Genomic DNA, 23,505 nt, shown 5'->3' with positions numbered 1-23,505 from the left:
GGAGACGATGTCTGGTGAGTCTGTTGTAGGACAGGAGACGGTGTCTGGTGAGTCTGTTGTAGGACAGGAGACGATATCTGGTGAGTCTGCTGTAGGACAGGAGACGATGTCTGGTGAGTCTGTAGTGGGACAGGAGACGATGTCTGGTGAGTCTGTAGTGGGACAGGAGACGATGTCTGGTGAGTCTGTCGTTGGACAGGAGACGATGTCTGGTGAGTCTGTGGTGGGACAGGAGACGATGTCTGGTGAGTCTGTTGTAGGACAGGAGACGATGTCTAGTGAGTCTGCTGTAGGACAGGAGACGATGTCTGGTGAGTCTGTTGTAGGACAGGAGACGGTGTCTGGTGAGTCTGTTGTAGGACAGGAGACGATATCTGGTGAGTCTGCTGTAGGACAGGAGACGATGTCTGGTGAGTCTGTAGTGGGACAGGAGACGATGTCTGGTGAGTCTGTAGTGGGACAGGAGACGATGTCTGGTGAGTCTGTAGTGGGACAGGAGACGATGTCTGGTGAGTCTGTCGTGGGACGGGATACGATATCTGGTGAGTCTGTCGTGGGACAGGAGACGATGTCTGGTGAGTCTGTTGTAAGACAAGAGATGATGTCTGGTGAGTCTGTTGTAGGACAGGAGACGATGTCTGGTGAGTCTGTGGTAGGACAGGATACGATGTCTAGTGAGTCTGTGGTGGGACAGGAGACGATGTCTAGTGAGTCTGTGGTAGGACAGGAGACGATATCTGGTGAATCTGTAGTGGGACAGGAGACGATGTCTGGTGAGCATGTGGAGGGACAGGAGACGATGTCTGGTGAGTCTGTTGTGGGACAGGAGACGATGTCTGGTGAGTCTGTGGTGGGACAGGAGACGATGTCTGGTGAGTCTGTGGTGGGACAGGAGACGATGTCTGGTGAGTCTGTGGTGGGACAGGAGACGATGTCTAGGTGAGTCTGTGGTGGGACAGGAGACGATGTCTGGTGAGTCTGTGGTGGGACAGGAGACGATGTCTAGTGAGTCTGTTGTAGGACAGGAGACGATGTCTGGTGAGTCTGTGGTGGGACAGGAGACGATGTCTGGTGAGTCTGTGGTGGGACAGGAGACGATGTCTGGTGAGTCTGTGGTGGGACAGGAGACGATGTCTGGTGAGTCTGTTGTAGGGACAGGAGACGATGTCTAGTGAGTCTGTTGTAGGACAGGAGACGATGTCTGGTGAGTCTGTGGTGGGACAGGTGACGATGTCTGGTGAGTCTGTGGAGGGACAGGAAAACGATATCTGGTGAGTCTGTAGTGGGACAGGAGACGATGTCTGGTGAGTCTGTAGTGGGACAGGAGACGATGTCTGGTGAGTCTGTAGTGGGACAGGAGACGATGTCTGGTGAGTCTGTTGTAGGACAGGAGACGATGTCTGGTGAGTCTGTGGCTATGTGACTAATTTGCGTTTCAACCTTTTCTCTCTCTGTGACAACTTCAGATCCGACTACGACATCCGGATTGGACGCAGTTGATGGCGACATCACGCATTCTACACATTTCACCGAATCAGAAACTGCAGTTTTCACTGTGTCCTCACCAGAACGTGATGTATTTTCTACTCTCGACCAACGACAGAACTCTGCGACACGGTCGGTGTTTATTTCCTCCATCAAAAGTCACATTACCAGTCTGTCCAAGGCAGTGTCTTTTACGGTGTACAAGCATGCAAAACGAGTTTGGTAAGTCAATGTTTACTTATTTCTAATTACACAGTATCGTAGACTTGGTAAGAATTATCATTATTTTTGTTGACTAGTATATTTAATGGTTAGAGTTACAAGTGATTTGGTGTTACAATTATTATTGCACTGACCTTGAATGTTTTGTTTTTTTTTTTTTTGTTTTTTTTGCACTGGCCATAAATGGTAACATTTATTATTGCACTAGCCTTGAATGGTTACAGTTATAGCCTTGAATGGTTACAGTTGATTTTAACCTTACATTTTTTGTATCAGTATTTGGCACAATTTGATATCATTACAGTTTGAAGACAGCATCGAAACATCATGAGGCCCATTAAGACGAGGGTTACCGCCAAACGACATCTGGCAATTTGAAATGACATTTACAGCTGCAGAAAGGAAGCAAACTGCATTACCGACTTGTACTTCACAGAATGTCGGGGGGGGGGGGGGGGGGGGGGGGTGCACTCAGGATGGTAATGGTCATCTTCTGAACAATCGGTACCAATTCAGGATGTGCAATAATTAGTTACGGAGCCTTTTCACAAAGAGGCTAGACCGCTACCAGTGAGGAATCACAAGTGACAAATAACTTAATTTGTGTTACGGACACACCAACATACACAGAGACACTAATACATTTTACAAAAATCAGACAATTTTGTCCAGCTGCAGCCTCAAGCCCAGCTCCAGTAGCAAAACTTTTGAACCAGGAACTGTACCTGGTACCATAAACACCATCTTGCATAAATCACTGCCAGATCGTTTCAAAGGACATACCCGCGAGTATGGTGTAACTTTCAACAATTCCATCAGGACATATTGCAGACACATGTACAAATAACTGTCATTCATGCTTCGGTTGCTTTATATATTGCTCACCTACATAACAACAATATGGCAGCTAGTACAATAACGTCTCATCTATCGATAATTTGTCAATACCTTTATACCTAGTCGAACGGTCATACCTGTACGTAACAGCTCTACTCAAAACATAATTTATAAAAAAAAAATCACGATTTGTCAGCAATAGTTAAACGTTGTATAATATCATTAGCATGTTTATGTTGATTTCTGCTACGTCTCGGATCTCAGTGTTAGCTTTAACCTATCGTATATCCGGAGAACAGAGTAGAAACACATATTTTAGACTTAACAGTTTGTTATGGCGTCTCGATACAAAGTCACGTGACCATACAAAACCAATCAATACAATTTTACTGGCAGAATATCGCGAGTTATCTCCCGTCCCAAAGTAATTCTCCACACTATACATATTGACTTCCTGACGTAAACGATTACTTTTCATATAATCAATACACAACACACAAACTACGAATAATACGATACAAAACACACACACAATACACAACACAAACAATACATAAAACACACACAACACACAGAATACACACAATTACATATGTACAACACACTCAATACACAACACACACGATACACAACACAATCAATACACAACACAATCAATACACAACACAATCAATACACAACACACACAATACACAACACACTCAATACACAACACCACACAACACACCATACACACTAAATACACAGAATACACACAATTACATATGTACAACACATTCAATATACAAAACATACGATACACAACACACTCAATACACAACACTCTCAATACACAACACAATCAATACACAACACAATCAATACACAACACAGTCAATACACAACACACACAATACACAACACACACAATACACAACACACTCAATACACAACACACTCAATACACAACACACTAAATACACAACACACTCAATACACAACACACACGATACACAACACACTCAATATACAACACCACACAACACAATACACAGTCAATACACAGAATACACACAATTACATATGTACAACACATTCAATATACAAAACATACGATACACAACACACACAATACACAACACACTCAATATACAACACACTCAATACACAACACACTTAATACGCAACACACACGATATACAACACACTCAATACACAACACCACACAACACACAATACACACTCAATACACAGAATACACACAATTACATATGTACAACACATTCAATATACAAAACATACGATACACAACACACTCAATACACAACACTCTCAATACACAACACTCTCAATACACAACACAATCAATACACAACACAATCAATATACAACACACACACTACACAACACACTCAATAAACAACACACTCAATACACAAAACACTAAATACACAACACAATCAATACACAACACACACGATATACAACACACTCAATACACAACACCACACAACACACCATACACACTAAATACACAGAATACACACAATTACATATGTACAACACCTTCAATATACAAAACATACGATACACAACACACTCAATACACAACACTCTCAATACACAACACACAATACACACTAAATACACAGAATACACACAATTACATATGTACAACACCTTCAATATACAAAACATACGATACACAACACACTCAATACAAAACACACCCAATACACAACACACTCAATACACAACACACTCAATACACAACATACTCAATACACAACACTCTCAATACACAACACAATCAATACACAACACACTCAATACACAACACACTAAATACACAACACACTCAATACACAACACACTAAACACACAACACACTCAATACAAAACACACTAAATACACAACACACTCAATACACAACACACTCAATACACAACACTCTCAATACACAACACAATCAATACACAACACAATCAATATACAACACACACACTACACAACACACTCAATACACAACACACTAAATACACAACACAATCAATACACAACACACACGATATACAACACACTCAATACACAACACCACACAACACACAATACACACTAAATACACAGAATACACACAATTACATATGTACAACACCTTCAATATACAAAACATACGATACACAACACACTCAATACACAACACTCTCAATACACAACACAATCAATACACAACACACTCAATACACAACACACTAAATACACAACACACTCAATACACAACACACTAAATACACAACACACTCAATACACAACACACTAAATACAGAGACTTCCAATGGAAGACGTTGCGTTGATGACATAGAACACAACCTCCGTACCGTTATAATAGACACCTGGGCGGGACTTCCAATGGAAGACGTTGCGTTGATGATATAGGACACAACCTCCGTATCGTAATCATATACACCTGGACGAGACTTCCAATGCAAGACGTGGCGTTGATGACATAGAACACAGCCTCCGTACCGTTATAATAGACACCTGGGCGGGACTTCCAATGGAAGACGTGGCGTTGATGATATAGGACACAACCTCCATATCGTAATCATATAGACCTGGACGAGACGACTTCCAATGCAAGACGTGGCGTTGATGACATAGAACACAGCCTCCGTACCGTTATAATAGACACCTGGGCGGGACTTCCAATGGAAGACGTTGCGTTGATGATATAGGACACAACCTCCATATCGTAATCATATACACCTGGACGAGACGACTTCCAATGCAAGACGTGGCGTTGATGACATAGAACACATCCTCCGTACCGTTATAATAGACACCTGGGCAGGACTTCCAATGGAAGACGTGGCGTTGGGTACATAGAGTAACATAACTATATACTTTTAGGGGACACCTGATGGATGTGGTCGTGTTGGTGACGTTATGGACGTTTCTCATGCGAGGTAAGACATATAACTTAACCTGAACGTATGTCTATTTATATAAGCTAAATACCCCAACCTTACAAATACTACCACGTTAACTTAATGGAATGTTTCAGCGATTGGTTTGTAAAAGAAAGTTGATTGTAGTAGATACAATACCTATAGGAGTAAAACAGAATACAATTTTAACCTTTAAAGGAATTAAACCGACTAATAAAAGGGGTATTAAGATGAAGTAAAATTGGATATGGGATGAAATAAAAACTTTTGAGTGTGTATATTTTGTCAATTTGTTCTCTATTTAAACACAGAGGGATTGTCTCTCTTCACAAATTTGGTGATAAGTCCAGGAAAACTGAACTGGACAGCTGCCAAAGAATATTGTAATGACATGAATGGCGGCCTTCTTGTTCTTGATAGTCAGGAAAAGTGGGATTACTTTACGGCTCAGGACCAATACCAGGAACATCGTCTGTAAGTATATACCATTAAATATTAAATCAGTACTGAATGATATCCTAGTGTAATTACATAGACTTACCTTGTCACAAATATCTAGATTAGTTTTTAAATAATCATTTTCGTTTTTATGTTAATAACCGAAGCGGCAACAACTGTTCTGAATATATGCATAAGGTGTTCTGACTACATGTGAACATTGTTCAAAACTTTCTTGTCGAAATATACGCAATTCCAATGCCACTTGATGTCAGCCGCCTGGCAGCTTCATAACGCCATGGTTGTTTGCAACACAAGAATTTCTGCACATTGAATAGAGTCAGTACTTCAAAGTTTTAAAACGATTGTATAAGTCATACTCTCTAAAGAATATATATAGTTGAGAAATTCAATTAAGTTTACTATTTGTTTGGTCTTAACATGCGACTGTATGGTTCTATTTAGTATCTGATGGTCTCTATATAAATGTTTGCTATTCGGTTGCCGAGGGTTGACAGTTTGATTTAACATTTTGTTTGTTGCTTTCTAGGAACAAAGGGTTGTACTGGATAGGCATGAGATTCAATGACACTTTCGCGTGCGAAGGAGGAAGTTCAAGGTCATGGGTCTATAGTGGATGGGGTAGGTGGAGTGCTCGTTTTCCAGAGCCTGATGGTTGTCCTGAACAATCGTGTGTTGTGATATGGTACAATGAGATGTTTACAGCAATTTGTCAATAACTCCTCCAAGCTCTGTGTGAGACTAGTAAGTATTATTTATACGGTGAAGTATCAACATATTACAAATCTCTTTGCGATGATTGTTAATAAGTATGTTATAACTGAACTACAAACACATTACCAAGCTCTTTGTAATGATTGGTAATAAGTATGTTTTAATTGAACTATAAAACCGTTGCCAAGCTCTTTGTGATGATTTGTAATCCGTTCATAATCATTGAACTATTAACTCATTGCAAAGCTCTTTGTGGGATTGGTAACTAGTATGTTATCATTGAACTATTAACTCATTGCTAAGCTCTTTGTGGGATTGGTAACTGGTATGTTATCATTGAACTATTAACTCATTGCTAAGCTCTTTGTGTGATTGGTAACTAGTATGTTATCATTGAACTATTAACTCCTGACCAAACTCTTTGTAAGTTTGGTAATTATTATATTGTCGGTAAATCATATACGTTGTGAAACTGGTGAATATTTATGGTTTTACGAGAAAGTAAACTATTTTAATTACAAAATTTGATATTGGGCATATCTTTGTTTAAAACGACGCGATTCTGGTGGTAAATTGCTGATGTCAGATAGTATTTGCGGTGACACCTTAAATGCCTGATCAAAATGATTAACGTCCTCTGCTTCAGTAAACATTTTTAACAAGTGTTAAACTGTCCTTGATGACTAATTTTGTTTCAGCATTTTCTCGCACCACGAAAACTTCAATTCAGGCTACGACATCCCGATTGGAAGCAGCTGATGACGTATTCACGCATTCATCTAAACATTTCAACAGAGCAGAAATTGCTGTGTCCACAGAAAGTTCTACAGCATCCTCACCAAAAAGTGATGGTGTATCTTCGACTGTTTTCTCTACGACTCCAACGACAGAAGGAGAAAGTAAGACTACATTTGAACCGACGACATCTGATCCGACGACATCTGATCTGACGACATCTGATCTGACGACATTTGAACCGACGACATCTGATATGACATCTGATCTGACGACATATGATACGATGACATCTAATCCGACGACATATGATACGACAACATCTGATCTGAAGACATCTGATCTGACGACATTTGATCCGACGACATCTGATCTGACGACATTTGATCCGACGACATCTAATCAGGCGACATCCGATCTGACGACATCTGGTCCCACGACATCTGATTTGACGACCTTTGATCCGACAACATCTGTTCTGACGACATACGATCTGACGACATTTGAACCGACGACATTTGAACCGACGACATTCGAACCGACGACATTTGAACCGACGACATCTGATCCGACGACATCTGATTCGACGACATCTGATCCGACCACATCTGATCCGACCACATCTGATCCGACGACATATGATCTGACGACATCTGATCAGACGACATCAGTTTCAACATCTATTACGTCTCTGGTCACTTCTGACGTAGAAAATGACACATGCATCAAATGTTGTCTCCTAAAAAAACAGACAAAACTTGCTAGATATAAACTTGATGAGATGATGCGTGTGTTAAGGATTCAGTTGGAAGTAAACAAAACCATGTTGTCCTCCCAGAAACGGAAGCTCGTCAGCGTGTATGACTCCCGGCCCAGTAGTGTGGCTATGGGAGGTGTGGCCTGTATCATCCTGGCTGCGGTTGTCGGAGTGATCGTTATACCTGACGGTGTCAGTCTTGTTAGGCTAGTGTACAAACAGTTCAAACCACAAAAGGATACATCAGTCATATAGTTTTAAAGATATGCATGCAAATCTTGATTTTTCGTTCATGTTCTGTTATTTTTTCTTTATGGTATTTGTATACTCCATTGTATTTGAATATATTGAACCGCGGTAATTTGTTACATCTTAAGTAAGGATTTCAAGTCGAGTCAAAACAAAATACAAAATGCAAAAAAGAAGCAACAGCAACTATTAACTACTTTAGGATGTAAAGATGCGGGAAAAAAGGAATAAATAAATAGAATTCCCATTTACTATAAGATGTCAATACTAACATATTTTGTGACGTCATCGACTGATTTACAGAGTTATCAAATAACTTTGCAAGGATTGATTATGATTAAGACAATAAAGAGATAAGACGTTATACAAATTGTGTTTTGTTTTTCATTTGTTCCCCTCTGTGTACAGATAATTCAGGATGCATGACAAACTTTTTACAATGATTTAATTATAACTTAGATGAACTGTGTAGTCCTGTATGGGTTATCACGAACAAGTTCGTATGTTGTTCCTGATAACCCGTACCTGGTTCGTTGTTCCTTACAGCACAACCATTTCCCTTCCGAGATCAAGACCCCCTTACGACATAACCTTCCCCCTCTCCCGCTCATTATCTATTACGTTTAACGTCAAAGAGAAAAACTCCCTTTCTGTGCGTGCTCTGGCTCCATAACACTGAAAATACATTCAAGTAAATATTTACCTATTGACGCTGTAATATTTTAACAAAACCCGATTAGAAGGTGTAACGTGACATAGATTCATGTCTAGAGGACAGCAGTTATATTCTTACGTCAAGTTAGATGTCTAGAATGACCTCGTTAAACATGGCAGCGGGTATCCAATCGAAAGTTGATGCAGACACACATATTGATCTTACATATTTTGTATAGATGAGTTGATCTGATAGCATATTATAAAAAGTGAGACATATACGTATCATGATTAATTCAGACTGAAATACGCAGAGGAGTGAAGGATCGAAAACGCGATGGGGAAGAAGCGATGGAACTTCGTGTTTTGGCTCCTTCGTCATCGTGTTTTCGCTCCTTTACTCCTTTGCGTTTGGGTCGAAGGAGCGAAGGAGCGAAATTTGGCTCTAAGGAACACCAAAAAGATCAGAACAAGGAACAATAGATTAACCTATTTATTTTTTATCACTTACATGTACTGTGGTGTTTACGGTTGGATTAGTATATTAGATATGCAGAGAGTTCACGAGTTCAAACTTTCGTTGATAATATTTCTAAAAGGAATTTATAATGACTGAAGATATTATCACCATACAAAACCTTTTCCTCCTGTCACTATCATAACACAAAGGAATTCGGAATATATTAAAGTTACTGTAGCCTCGCTCGCGCGAAACATATACACCTAGTATACTCTTCTTTTGAATAGCCATGATAACACATGCGTAATGAATTGATATTTCAAGTCAAGTCAGTGCTTATTTAATGAAACATTTAAATAGTCGCCATTGGTACAATAGAAACAAATGACTGATATAGATAAATAATATTATGTTAGTGAACTAAATGACATCGGCTACTTTTGGAACAACAATTTTACATTTCATATTGATTATTATCATAAGGGACATGTAAAGTTTATCGATATAATAAAACTTATTCTCGAAATCAAGATTTCTGTTAAAGATGTCGATTATTGACAGCGAGGGATAGAATAAGATATAAATATACACGTCGACGACGTAATTGACCTATTTCCTTATATGGTGTTACTACTGACTAGAAGGAATTTATAATGACTGAAGATATTATCACCATACAGAACTTTTTCCATCTGTCGCCAATATAACACCAGGGAATTAACAATACATTCAAGTTACTGTAGCCTCGCTGGCGCGAAACATACACACCCAGTATACTATTATTTTGAAAAACCATGCGTATTTATTTTCCCGTTCAATATTGCAAGTCAATTAAGTGTTTATTTATTGAAAAATCAAAATGACCGTCATTGGTACAATAAGAACAAATGCCGTCTGATTTAAAGGGACTAAATGGCTAGATTTCCACTTAAATAATATATAAAAAAGGGTATACGATTTAAAATGATGTAAAAAGTTAAGCACTTTATGTTAATTATACATTTCAAAAGTGTCCATAACAATTTGTTAAAATTTAATGAAAAAAATAAAATAAATTTGACTAACCTAGTAGTTATTTCATATTATTATTTTTCGATGTGTGTAAACAAATACTTCTGCGTACCTTTGCGCATGCGCGATGCGGGAAATTGGAAACATCATAACAAAAATGGCGAACACCCGATCTAAGTGGAAGGGTCCTGAATCAGTTTTAACCGAGAGCACGAAGAAACGAATAATCGAGAACGTGATTTTAACTTCACAAAGACGAACACGTATCTTAGAGACAGAGCAAGCAGATGGCATCAGTTAAAAAAGACCGAAGGGATTAAAGCAGATCCTCCTTTGGCCAAGCTAATGCCTTGAACAGGTTAGTTGACAGCACTGTACTTCGATGTTTCGTAGATCAACTGTCGTGTACGCCCATATGATGACTTGATAGTACTTGATGATACATAATTATCATAAATGGTAACAACTGATATCGAGATTAAGCTTAAGAAAGGTCACATAGTGTTAATACGGCATGAATCGCTTGGTATTGGCCTCAACATGTCCTAAATGGGAATACAAATCACATATACACCTAGTATACTCTTCTTTTGAATAGCCATGATAACACATGCGTAATGAATTGATATTTCAAGTCAAGTCAGTGCTTATTTAATGAAACATTTAAATAGTCGCCATTGGTACAATAGAAACAAATGACTGATATAGATAAATAATATTATGTTAGTGAACTAAATGACATCGGCTACTTTTGGAACAACAATTTTACATTTCATATTGATTATTATCATAAGGGACATGTAAAGTTTATCGATATAATAAAACTTATTCTCGAAATCAAGATTTCTGTTAAAGATGTCGATTATTGACAGCGAGGGATAGAATAAGATATAAATATACACGTCGACGACGTAATTGACCTATTTCCTTATATGGTGTTACTACTGACTAGAAGGAATTTATAATGACTGAAGATATTATCACCATACAGAACTTTTTCCATCTGTCGCCGATATAACACCAGGGAATTAACAATACATTCAAGTTACTGTAGCCTCGCTGGCGCGAAACATACACACCCAGTATACTATTATTTTGAAAAACCATGCGTATTTATTTTCCCGTTCAATATTGCAAGTCAATTAAGTGTTTATTTATTGAAAAATCAAAATGACCGTCATTGGTACAATAAGAACAAATGCCGTCTGATTTAAAGGGACTAAATGGCTAGATTTCCACTTAAATAATATATAAAAAAGGGTATACGATTTAAAATGATGTAAAAAGTTAAGCACTTTATGTTAATTATACATTTCAAAAGTGTCCATAACAATTTGTTAAAATTTAATGAAAAAAATAAAATAAATTTGACTAACCTAGTAGTTATTTCATATTATTATTTTTCGATGTGTGTAAACAAATACTTCTGCGTACCTTTGCGCATGCGCGATGCGGGAAATTGGAAACATCATAACAAAAATGGCGAACACCCGATCTAAGTGGAAGGGTCCTGAATCAGTTTTAACCGAGAGCACGAAGAAACGAATAATCGAGAACGTGATTTTAACTTCACAAAGACGAACACGTATCTTAGAGACAGAGCAAGCAGATGGCATCAGTTAAAAAAGACCGAAGGGATTAAAGCAGATCCTCCTTTGGCCAAGCTAATGCCTTGAACAGGTTAGTTGACAGCACTGTACTTCGATGTTTCGTAGATCAACTGTCGTGTACGCCCATATGATGACTTGATAGTACTTGATGATACATAATTATCATAAATGGTAACAACTGATATCGAGATTAAGCTTAAGAAAGGTCACATAGTGTTAATACGGCATGAATCGCTTGGTATTGGCCTCAACATGTCCTAAATGGGAATACAAATCACATATACACCTAGTATACTCTTCTTTTGAATAGCCATGATAACACATGCGTAATGAATTGATATTTCAAGTCAAGTCAGTGCTTATTTAATGAAACATTTAAATAGTCGCCATTGGTACAATAGAAACAAATGACTGATATAGATAAATAATATTATGTTAGTGAACTAAATGACATCGGCTACTTTTGGAACAACAATTTTACATTTCATATTGATTATTATCATAAGGGACATGTAAAGTTTATCGATATAATAAAACTTATTCTCGAAATCAAGATTTCTGTTAAAGATGTCGATTATTGACAGCGAGGGATAGAATAAGATATAAATATACACGTCGACGACGTAATTGACCTATTTCCTTATATGGTGTTACTACTGACTAGAAGGAATTTATAATGACTGAAGATATTATCACCATACAGAACTTTTTCCATCTGTCGCCGATATAACACCAGGGAATTAACAATACATTCAAGTTACTGTAGCCTCGCTGGCGCGAAACATACACACCCAGTATACTATTATTTTGAAAAACCATGCGTATTTATTTTCCCGTTCAATATTGCAAGTCAATTAAGTGTTTATTTATTGAAAAATCAAAATGACCGTCATTGGTACAATAAGAACAAATGCCGTCTGATTTAAAGGGACTAAATGGCTAGATTTCCACTTAAATAATATATAAAAAAGGGTATACGATTTAAAATGATGTAAAAAGTTAAGCACTTTATGTTAATTATACATTTCAAAAGTGTCCATAACAATTTGTTAAAATTTAATGAAAAAAATAAAATAAATTTGACTAACCTAGTAGTTATTTCATATTATTATTTTTCGATGTGTGTAAACAAATACTTCTGCGTACCTTTGCGCATGCGCGATGCGGGAAATTGGAAACATCATAACAAAAATGGCGAACACCCGATCTAAGTGGAAGGGTCCTGAATCAGTTTTAACCGAGAGCACGAAGAAACGAATAATCGAGAACGTGATTTTAACTTCACAAAGACGAACACGTATCTTAGAGACAGAGCAAGCAGATGGCATCAGTTAAAAAAGACCGAAGGGATTAAAACAGATCCTCCTTTGGCCAAGCTAATGCCTTGAACAGGTTAGTTGACAGCACTGTACTTCGATGTTTCGTAGATCAACTGTCGTGTACGCCCATATGATGACTTGATAGTACTTGATGATACATAATTATCATAAATGGTAACAACTGATATCGAGATTAAGCTTAAGAAAGGTCACATAGTGTTAATACGGCATGAATCGCTTGGTATTGGCCTCAACATGTCCTAAATGGGAATACAAATCAAAGGGGGTGCCCAAGAGGGAATTTTGACATTTGTCAAATTAATCGTATTATACCAGAAAGTAAACTTGATGACTTTATGCTTTTGTTAGACTGCCTGTATATTACACATTAAGTTTACATTGTGTTATTAATATTCCGTTTTACAGTTTTGAAAGCAAGCCTGAGATCTAGAGCGTACGTAGATCTGGTCATAAAGAAACTGAAGCCAATGAAGATGACCACAGGCGACATGGAGTACATGTAGCCACTACGGACGACACTATTACTAGTCGCACTTAGGTATTTTTCATAGTTAATTAATTACTAATTCTTGAGGCCATTAATTAACAAATATTTATATAAATCATTAGCATTTGGATGCGAATGAAGAACATTATTTATTTATTGAGTCGTATAATTAAAAAGTCGTGGAATAGTTTCTGTCGATGCTAATTAACATTCAAAATTCTCATAATTATACAACACAAGTCATGTATCACTGTGAACAGTTATTACGTTATGATTTGCATATTGATATACAAAAAAATGTAGATATATATACGTATATAGGCGTCAAGTTTGATTACATGTTTTGGTCTATAGTATATGACACATATTGTATATAATCAGTTTGAAAACATAACCAATTCCTATACATGTATTGGTTTGTAATCAGATACCACCAACCGATCAATTTTCGATAACATTTTTTTTTTCTAATTAAAATGTATGGATTTGAAATATTGTTTTTGTTTAGCAGCTACCAATAATAGATTTTTTTTGTAATTAATAATTTGAATCAGAATAAGTGAACCAATCAGTTTTGACCACTATAATTCATGCATGAGCTGCATGCATGTGTAGCGGGACTGGACTGAGTCGATCATCAGTGACCAGGTAGCTCAATAGTTGGTAGAGCATCCGGCTGGTGTTCGGAGGCCCGGGTTGGAACCCCGGTCTGGCCGCTTACGCTACATTATCTCCTGATCTCCTGTTACACATGTATCCTCTACTTTTAACACTTGTTGAAAATTGCTGAATTCCTAGTGTATTTGGTAAGATATTGTGCAATTGGAGATTGAAAAACTTCTGGAGTATCAATTTCGTGAATTTAGTTTTTTTTTTTTTTTTTTTTGCATTATATATTGATAGTGATTGATTCACCAAATTAATGCAATAACACCATAATTAGTTTAGTTATTTCCCATGGTGTTTTCGGGCCTAATGGCCATCTACATACGCTTCATTTATTTGACGTCTTGGATACCACATTATGATGTCACATATACAATATCATGCCTTAAGATAGTCATTAGGCCCGAAAACGTAAGCGAAACACAATATATGTTGTGTTGAATTTACATTTTTCAACTATTGATACTGGTATACATATTTAAGACCCAGCAGAAGCCTTGATTGTGTGTAGAGGCTAATTAAGCTTGAATGTGAGTTGAGAAAATGTTGACAGGCGAATTATTTGATGAAAAATCAGACAAAATATCGTGAAGAGCCATCTTTGCATGATAAATAATGACTGCTATGTTTCAATATAAGGCATGCTTATAATATTGCCAATTTTGCACATTTTGTTGGTTTGTGTAACTGGAAATTACTTTGATTTTGTGTAAGAAAATATCTTTTCTTCTTCTTATAGATATCACAGGATTTATAACACAAAAGTTCTTGGAGGACAAAAAGTGCCGTACAAGGTGGAAAGGACATACCAACACATTCAGGGACTCATCAATCTGATAGTGGCCAACAGAATAACAGATAGAACTGGAATATCTAGCCAAAACCCTTGCATCAAATAGATCCCCGAAGATTCAAACTCCTAGCCCATGCTCCTCCCACCATCTACTGCCCAAATGGTAGAGGAGAAGAAATCCCAATTAAGATGAATGGGAATAATTGACATTTTGAGACTAATCACGTTCCAGAGACTCTTACTTTTGAATATCTGTCCTTACGTTTAGTAGCTGACCTGGTCCGAAGGACCAAGGTGAGTATGTCATACTGAGGCGTCCGGCATTCGTCTGTCAACATTGTGAACACAATATTTGAATAACTTGAGTAAATGTCAGAATATACCAAATTTGATAAAACTTTATAAGCAGCCATATATCGACAAGATCTCAGACAACTTCAAAAATAGAAATTATTGGACAGTAGTTTTTGACAGTAGTTTGCAGAGTTATTGCCCTTTGTAATGGTCTTATTATTAACATTTTTTTGGTTCACTGGTCAGAATGGAAACTCTTTTAGAAATTCTACTAGTCCTGAACAATTAAATGGATTTGATGAAATTTGGTCAGGAGAATTATGTGGCAATGTTATATGTTGCATAAATGAAGCGTCACCGTCATCTGAGTGGCACCTTTCGGGGCAAAATAAGAGAATTACCTGGTATAGCAAAAAAAAAAAAAAAAAAAAAGGATTTAACTCATTTTTTTTTCAAGAATTACATCTAGTCCACTTGTAGTTTGAACCATTGTTGGGAGAGGTAGTTCAAAAAGTAGAAAAATGTTTGAAATGTAACTTAAATTTGAGTATTATGTCATCATTACTGAATTATCCAGGTTAGCGATGCAGGCCCTCTGGGCCTTTAGTTTATTGGTATAATGTTACTATAATAGCTTAGCTGTTATCCATTCCATTAATGTCATATGATAATCAGTGCAGCCTTAATTTCAAAATTTATATAATCTCAAGAGACAAATAACATAGTCTGGTCTGAAATTTAAATGCTTAGTCAAAAATTATTATTCATAGCTGTACATGTGTGCACTATTGAAATATTCATGTTAACACTCACAAGTAATTTATAAACTCTCAAAATTCATTGATGTCAACACCCACTAGTGCTCAATAGTCTTTAATGTCAACCCACACTAGTACTCAATAGTCATGGATGACAACACTCACTAGTAGTAGTACTCAATAGTCATTTATGTCAACACTCACTAATACTCATGTCATATATGTCAACACTCACCAATACTCAATAGTCATGGATGACAACACTCACTAGTACTCATTAGTAACGTATGTCAACACTCCATAATACTCAAGTCATGTATGTCAACACTCCATAATACTCAATAGTAATTGATGTCAACACTCAATTATCACTGATGCCAACAATTGTCATTGATGTTAAGTCACTAGTCATGGCAGTCAACTTTCTCTAGTCATTGATGCCAATGCTTACATCTGAGCAAGACAATAAATACAATGTGGTGAATTCTTTATTTGCATGTTTGACTTTTCTCAGTGTTTTCTATATCAAAACTATTTGTGAGACAAATTGTACTGTGCATTTACTATTTAGTGTATTATCAACATCATAAGTCACTGTTCTGTTGATATTCTGATAAATTAGGGTTGGATCTTTAGGTCACCTGAGATGAAGTATGAAGTGACCTATTCTAACTGACTTTTGTCCGTCGTCTTTCGTTGTTTGTCTTTAAACAATTTGTCAGTAAGCTTTCATGGTCAAAAGGTCAACCAAAACTGTGGATTACATAGTCCCAACCTCCAGGGACCTGAGGGGCAGGGTCAAAAAGGGTCAAATTGACTAAAAGTTGAAAGATCTTCTCAGCTCGCAGATATGGTAGAATCATATACTGGTGTCTTTAACAAAAATTGTGAATTTCATAACCCTGATGGGGGACTAAATTTATATAGGGAAATCACAATTTTGATCAGCATTTGTTTGATTTCTATTGAAATTCATTCTAACTTCATTAACATTATCAGCATGGGATGACAGCTTGATCGCATGCACATGTTGGCCCTGACTGACCTTCTGGGCGAGGCTAAGAAGGGTCAATTAAATTGAATATTTCAAAACTCAGGTGACCATTAAGGCCAATTGGCCTCTTGTTTTACATAAGCCAGTATCAGTGAAAACTGATGCATATGAAATATGGTACATAAAACAAAAGGTTTCCATGAATTCAATGATGTAATGTAATTTATTTTGATTTGATATCAAACCTTTTCACTGCACAGGTGTCAAAACAACTTCCTTGAAATAAGATAATTCAGCTTATGTGTATGGGCAAACAGACAAAGTGATTACCAATAAAATGCTTAAATTTTCACGATTTCTATATTTTCTTTACTCCTGTCACCTTGACCTCTACCCATATATAATTAGACTGCATGCTCTGCTGACTTGCCAATCAAGATGATATTGAGGTTGACTGAAATACAAGAACATGTAACATATAAATGAACATAATTGTACATGTAGGTAAACTTGAGAATAGTCCAATTCCTCAATCCATGACTGTCATTGAGACTGTCAGCTAATCATTGAATTATTAAAACATTATGGACATCAGTATTGTGAATTAAATATCTCATTTATATCGATGATAAATTGATATAAGTGAGATAATACATTATTGATATAAATGAGATAATCAACAATACTCATATCCATTTTTTACCATGTATCAGTGTTATCCATTTGTTAACGTACATATTTAATTATATAATTCATTAAATAACGTACAAGGCTTTCAACAACATTTTAACTATAATCATTAAACAGAAGCAACGTTAAGTGCAAAAACTACTAACTCAATGAAGGTTCCGATTTTTAATTAGGATGTCAATCTGAAAGGCCGAGGGATTCAAACAGTCGAATAAATTACAATTTCTGTGTAAAACTGAATTATTTTTTTCTTATATCTAGACCTACAGTTTGTGTATTGCTCTCAGTGCAATCAATTTACAATGTAGATCTCCATTAATCAGATTTAAATCGAATTCACATTTGGGTAGGCCTATCACGTTAGTGATCGGCATTTTTTTTTTTTTTTGTATGTTACAACAGAGACATATATGTCTGGTTACAACTGTATAGCTGTTACGTCGTCACAGCACTTACGGTCATACAAAATAGCAATTCCAATTTGAGTTTACACTTCGATTTCTTACATTGGGACGATATTGAATTGAATGAACACTTCAAAGATGAATAATAATAATATTTTCCTACATCACAATAAACGAAACGAAGTCCCCTTTGGAGGCCCCATTGCCGAATGTCAAAATTTTACATGCTACTTCTGAGGGTTATACGTACTTTTATCTGTTTGAGCTCTCAATCAACAATAGTGAATAACGATCGGTACTCCTCGTTCTACATCCACGTGACAAAATGTTTACACTTACCTCGATTCCATTTTCGTCGGGTGAAAGCGAGGATACTGAAATCATGTGACGCACTCGGCTCTCTCCGATGTAAACAACAAATGTTGTTCAGCGATAATTCGAAGTTGATAAACATTGCCAATATTTCACAAAAAGTGTCATAATTTTGTAAACAATTTAATTTCAAGTATCACAACGCTTTCCGGAAATCAAATGCATGTAGAAATTATTGAAATCTAACCATTTAGTCTCTTTAAATACAGAACATTATGTGCGTGTATGAATTGACACCGGCTGCTTCTGTATCAACAATTTCACATTTCAACAATATACAACAGGGCTACCATTTTTTATCTGATTGGTCACTGAATTTCCGTATGATTATTATCATAAAGGGACATTGTACAGTTGATCGATAGTTTAAAACCTATTCTCGAAATCAAGATTTCTGTTAAAGATGTCGATTATTGACAGTGAGAGATATAGTAACGACGTCGACGACGTAATTGAGTCATTTCCTTATATGGTGTTACTATTGACGTGTCAATACTCCTTATTACCTTGATATCATTATAACTACCCCGGTTCTTACTTTGTATCCCTTGCTTCTCATTACAATAATATCATTAAAGCTGCCTGGTTCTCACTTTGTGTCCAATATCTCTAATTACACTTATATCATTAAAACTTCCCAGTTTTCATGTTGGATCCCATACTTCTTATTACACTAATATCATTGAAGCTACCCGGTCGGGTATCCTTTTATGTCCCATTCTTCTTATTTCAAAAATATCATTAAAGCTACCCGGTCGGTTCTCATCTTTGGTTCCATACTTCTCATTACACTTATATTATTAAAGCTACCCGGTCGGTTCTCAACTTTGATCCCATACTTCTTATTACACTTATATCATTAAAGCTACCCGGTCGGGTCCCATTTTGGGTCCAATACTTCTTATTACACTAATATCATTAAAGCTACCCGGTCGGGTTTCATTTTGGTTCCCATACTTCTTATTACACTTATATCATTAAAGCTACTCGGTCGGGACTCATCTTTGGTTCCATTCTTCTTATTACACTAATATCATTAAAGCTACCGGTCGGGTCCCATTTTGGTTCCCATACTTCATATTACACTGATATCATTAAAGCTACCCGGTCGGGGCTCATCTTTGGTCACATACTTCTTATTACACTAATATCATTAAAGCTACCCGGTCGGGACTGATCTTTGGTCCCATACTTCTTATTACACTTATATCATTAAAGCTACCTGGTCGGGACTTATCTTTGGTCCCATACTTCTTATTACACTAATATCATTAAAGCTACTTGGTCGGTTCTTAACTTTGATCCCATACTTCTTATTACACTTATATCATTGAAACTACCCGGTCGGGTCCCATTTTGGGTCCAATACTTCTTATTACACTAATATCATTAAAGCTACCCGGTCGGGACTCATCTTTGGTCCCATACTTCTTATTACACTTATATCATTAAAGCTACTCGGTCGGGTCCCATTTTGGTTCACATACTTCTTATTACACTGATATCATTAAAGCTACTCGGTCGGGTCTCATTTTGGTTCCCATACTTCTTATTACACTTATATCATTAAAGCTACCGGGTCGGGACTCATCTTTGGTTCCATACTTCTTATTACACTAATATCATTAAAGCTACCCGGTCGGTTCTAACTGTGTGTCCCATACTTCTTATTACACTTATATCATTAAAGCTACCCGGTCGGGACTGATCGTTGGTCCCATACTTCTTATTACACTTATATCATTAAAGCTACCTGGTCGGGACTTATCTTTGGTCCCATACTCCTTATTACACTTATATCATTAAAGCTACCCGGTCGGGTCCCATTTTGGTTCCCATACTTCTTATTACACTAATATCATTAAAGCTACCCGGTCGCGTCCCATTTTGGTTCCCATACTTCTTATTACACTTATATCATTAAAGCTACCCGGTCGGGACTCATCTTTGGTTCCATACTTCTTATTGCACTAATATCCTTAAAGCTACCCGGTCGGTTCTAACTGTGTGTCCCATACTTCTTATTACACTTATATCATTAAAGCTACCAGTCGGGTCCCTTTTTTGGTCCCATACTTTTTATTACACTGATATCAGTAAAGCTACCCGGTCGGGACTTATCTTTGGTCCCATACTTCTTATTACACTAATATCATTAAAGCTACCGGTCGGGTCCCATTTTGGTTCCCATACTTCTTATTACACTAATATCATTAAAGCTACTCGATCGGTTCTAACGTTGTGTCCCATATTTCTTATAACACTTATATAATTAAAGCTACCCGATCGGTTCTCAACTTTGGTCGCATACTTCTTATTACACTTATATCATTAAAGCTACCCGGTCGGTTTTCATTTTGGGTCCCATACTTCTTATTACATAAATGTCATTAAAGCTTTCTGGTCGCGTAACATTTTATGTCTCATTTTTGGTTCCAAACTCCGTAATAATCTTATATCATTAAAGCTACTCGTTTTAATATTGCTCAATTCTAACGGAATTAGATACGTAGGTGTAGCGTAACACCGATTCATACAGGATAGCAGATATAGAAAAAGGCCTCACTAAGCACAGCAGCGGATTTCCGATCGGAACTTGATACTGAATTAAATATTCATTTATCTGATGTTTTGTATACACGTTCAATGATCTGATAACATGCTAATGGAAATTCAGACATATGTATATATATGTACATCATGTATCATGTATACGTGGGATGATAGATCAGAATTAGAAACAACTTACTGCTTCAAGAATTTTATCACTAACAGATACTGTGTTGTTTACGGTTTATTAAATACGCACCCATTTCACGAGTTCAAAATTTAGTTATAATATTTCTAAAGGGAATTTATATTGGCTGAAGATATTATCACTATACAAAACGTTCTTCAGCTGTCGCCAATATAACACAAGGGGATTTCAATATGTTCAGGTTATTGTAGTCTCGCTCGCGCGAAACATATAATCTAACACAGGTACTTTTATTTTGAATAACCATCATGTGACATGCGTAATAGATTTTTCAGTTCGATATTGCAAGTCAGTGTTTATTTTATTTCAAATAAATCAATTTGGTCGTCATTGGTAAAATATAATCAAATGTCTGATTTGGATAAAATTTAGTATGTAAGTCTTTCAAGTGACAACGGCTACTTTCACATATCAACAATATATGATTTGGAAAATATTTTCCTAAGTGAAACCAACAGTTTCCAAAATGGAAACAATAATCTTGTACGTTTCTTGATGTATTGCATCGTTTATGGGTACTTATAGGTGTTACTTATCCTCAATACACCTGGGGTAACATTCCCCTTCGCTCTCTGTACGCATGGAATATTGATTTAAATTTGCATTTGAATAAAGTATTGCATCTGATAATCTTATCAAAATATTCTTCTCTTGTGATGCTGATTCAGTTAAAAAAGGGATAGATTGTTCAAAAGAACAATAACTTACAATACCTATCTTGTGATACCTGATGCAATAGAGCCTGTCAATTGACCAAACTACCGTCCGTAACGTTGTCATGGCAGTTAATCCACCATCGCGAATGCACTCACAAACTGAAAGTTGATATAAATGATACTGTTTGAAGCAAGTTTATCGTAAGGCACAAGTTCCAAAAATGTACAACAATGTATATTTAGCACAAATGCACTGTATTGAGCATGATAATGCGGTGCAACATTTACACAAATGCGTTAAACTAAAGCAGTCCAAGTATTGTTACATTCCATCTGCAGTAGGAATTGGCGACATGGAATTGGAATATGGCATAAAACTGTTATAACTCATTTACTCATCACATAATCATGGCTAAAATTAATTTACATTTAACTGTAATAAACATATTCATATCCATACTTACCAACCTTGAGACAATGGTTTATATTGACAGTTATGTGTTGTTTGTCCCTTCTATAGTCCATTATGTCTGTTTTATTGAGTCGGTAGGACGGTGCATCTGTTTAAAAGAAAACTAAATCCTTATGACACGAAGCTATAGTTCATTTCATTATCGTTATGATATGAATCTTTGTAGCTTATTTTATTATCTTTATACTTATTGTTTCTTTGTTTTCATGGTAAATACTTAAATGTGATTGGTCGAAAAATTCTTTTCATTCTGCTATTAAAGAAATTCCGAGAAAGGCGCGAAAAATGAGACGTCACAATTCGACAATTGACGTTACGTATTGATTTGAGAAAAAGAATCCCATTTACAACCAGTAAAATTGTACATACAACATGTTTTAAATCAGTTTCAAAAATCAAGTATAAGCGTTGATGTCAATTATTTTTAATTTCATCGGGGTATGAAACAAATTTTGTTTGCAAACTTCTGTAAGAATCCGCTACGAACCGGTGATCCTGGACTGTATACCGCTACTTTGTACACAAAAACAGAAAACAAATTAAGATGGTATTTCGACAGACTTTCAAAAGACAATTTTCACTTGCATATGTGTTCATCTAACAATTGGAAAGCAAAATAATACTAGATGTTCGTTGAGATGCCTTGTGTGTAGATATCAATAAGAATGTTTCATACAATTATGTAGCCATTTGTGTCATG

At 36.5% G+C, this 23,505-nt stretch overlaps 2 protein-coding genes across 2 annotated transcripts in view; both read left to right on the top strand.

Annotated features, from left to right (window-relative positions):
• The window catches only part of LOC117315980 (E3 ubiquitin/ISG15 ligase TRIM25-like), a 187,139-nt gene that overhangs the window by 81,903 nt on the left and 81,731 nt on the right, over positions 1-23,505 (top strand). The gene's annotated exons all lie outside the window — the stretch shown is intronic.
• Positions 668-8,750, top strand: LOC117315833 (mucin-22-like). Its single transcript, XM_033870235.1, has 6 exons — positions 668-806; positions 1,467-1,707; positions 5,435-5,490; positions 5,784-5,946; positions 6,461-6,552; positions 7,344-8,750. The coding sequence occupies exons 1-6, from the start codon at positions 668-670 to the stop codon at positions 8,390-8,392; spliced, it is 1,740 nt and encodes a 579-aa protein (XP_033726126.1). The 3' UTR covers positions 8,393-8,750.

The sequence above is a fragment of the Pecten maximus genome, chromosome 17 (genome assembly GCF_902652985.1).
Source record: "Pecten maximus chromosome 17, xPecMax1.1, whole genome shotgun sequence".
Classification (NCBI taxonomy): Eukaryota; Metazoa; Mollusca; class Bivalvia; order Pectinida; family Pectinidae; genus Pecten; species Pecten maximus.
This window is presented reverse-complemented; position numbering and strand designations above follow the sequence as displayed.

Bases quoted from the DNA above. Each gene is read 5' to 3' on its own strand.
- LOC117315833 (XM_033870235.1), top strand. From the start codon at position 668: ATGTCTAGTGAGTCTGTGGTGGGACAGGAGACGATGTCTAGTGAGTCT. The intron at 5,947-6,460 runs GTAAGTATATAC...GTTGCTTTCTAG, and splicing joins CAATACCAGGAACATCGTCT to GAACAAAGGGTTGTACTGGA. The intron at 6,553-7,343 runs GTAGGTGGAGTG...ATTTTGTTTCAG, and splicing joins ATGGGTCTATAGTGGATGGG to CATTTTCTCGCACCACGAAA.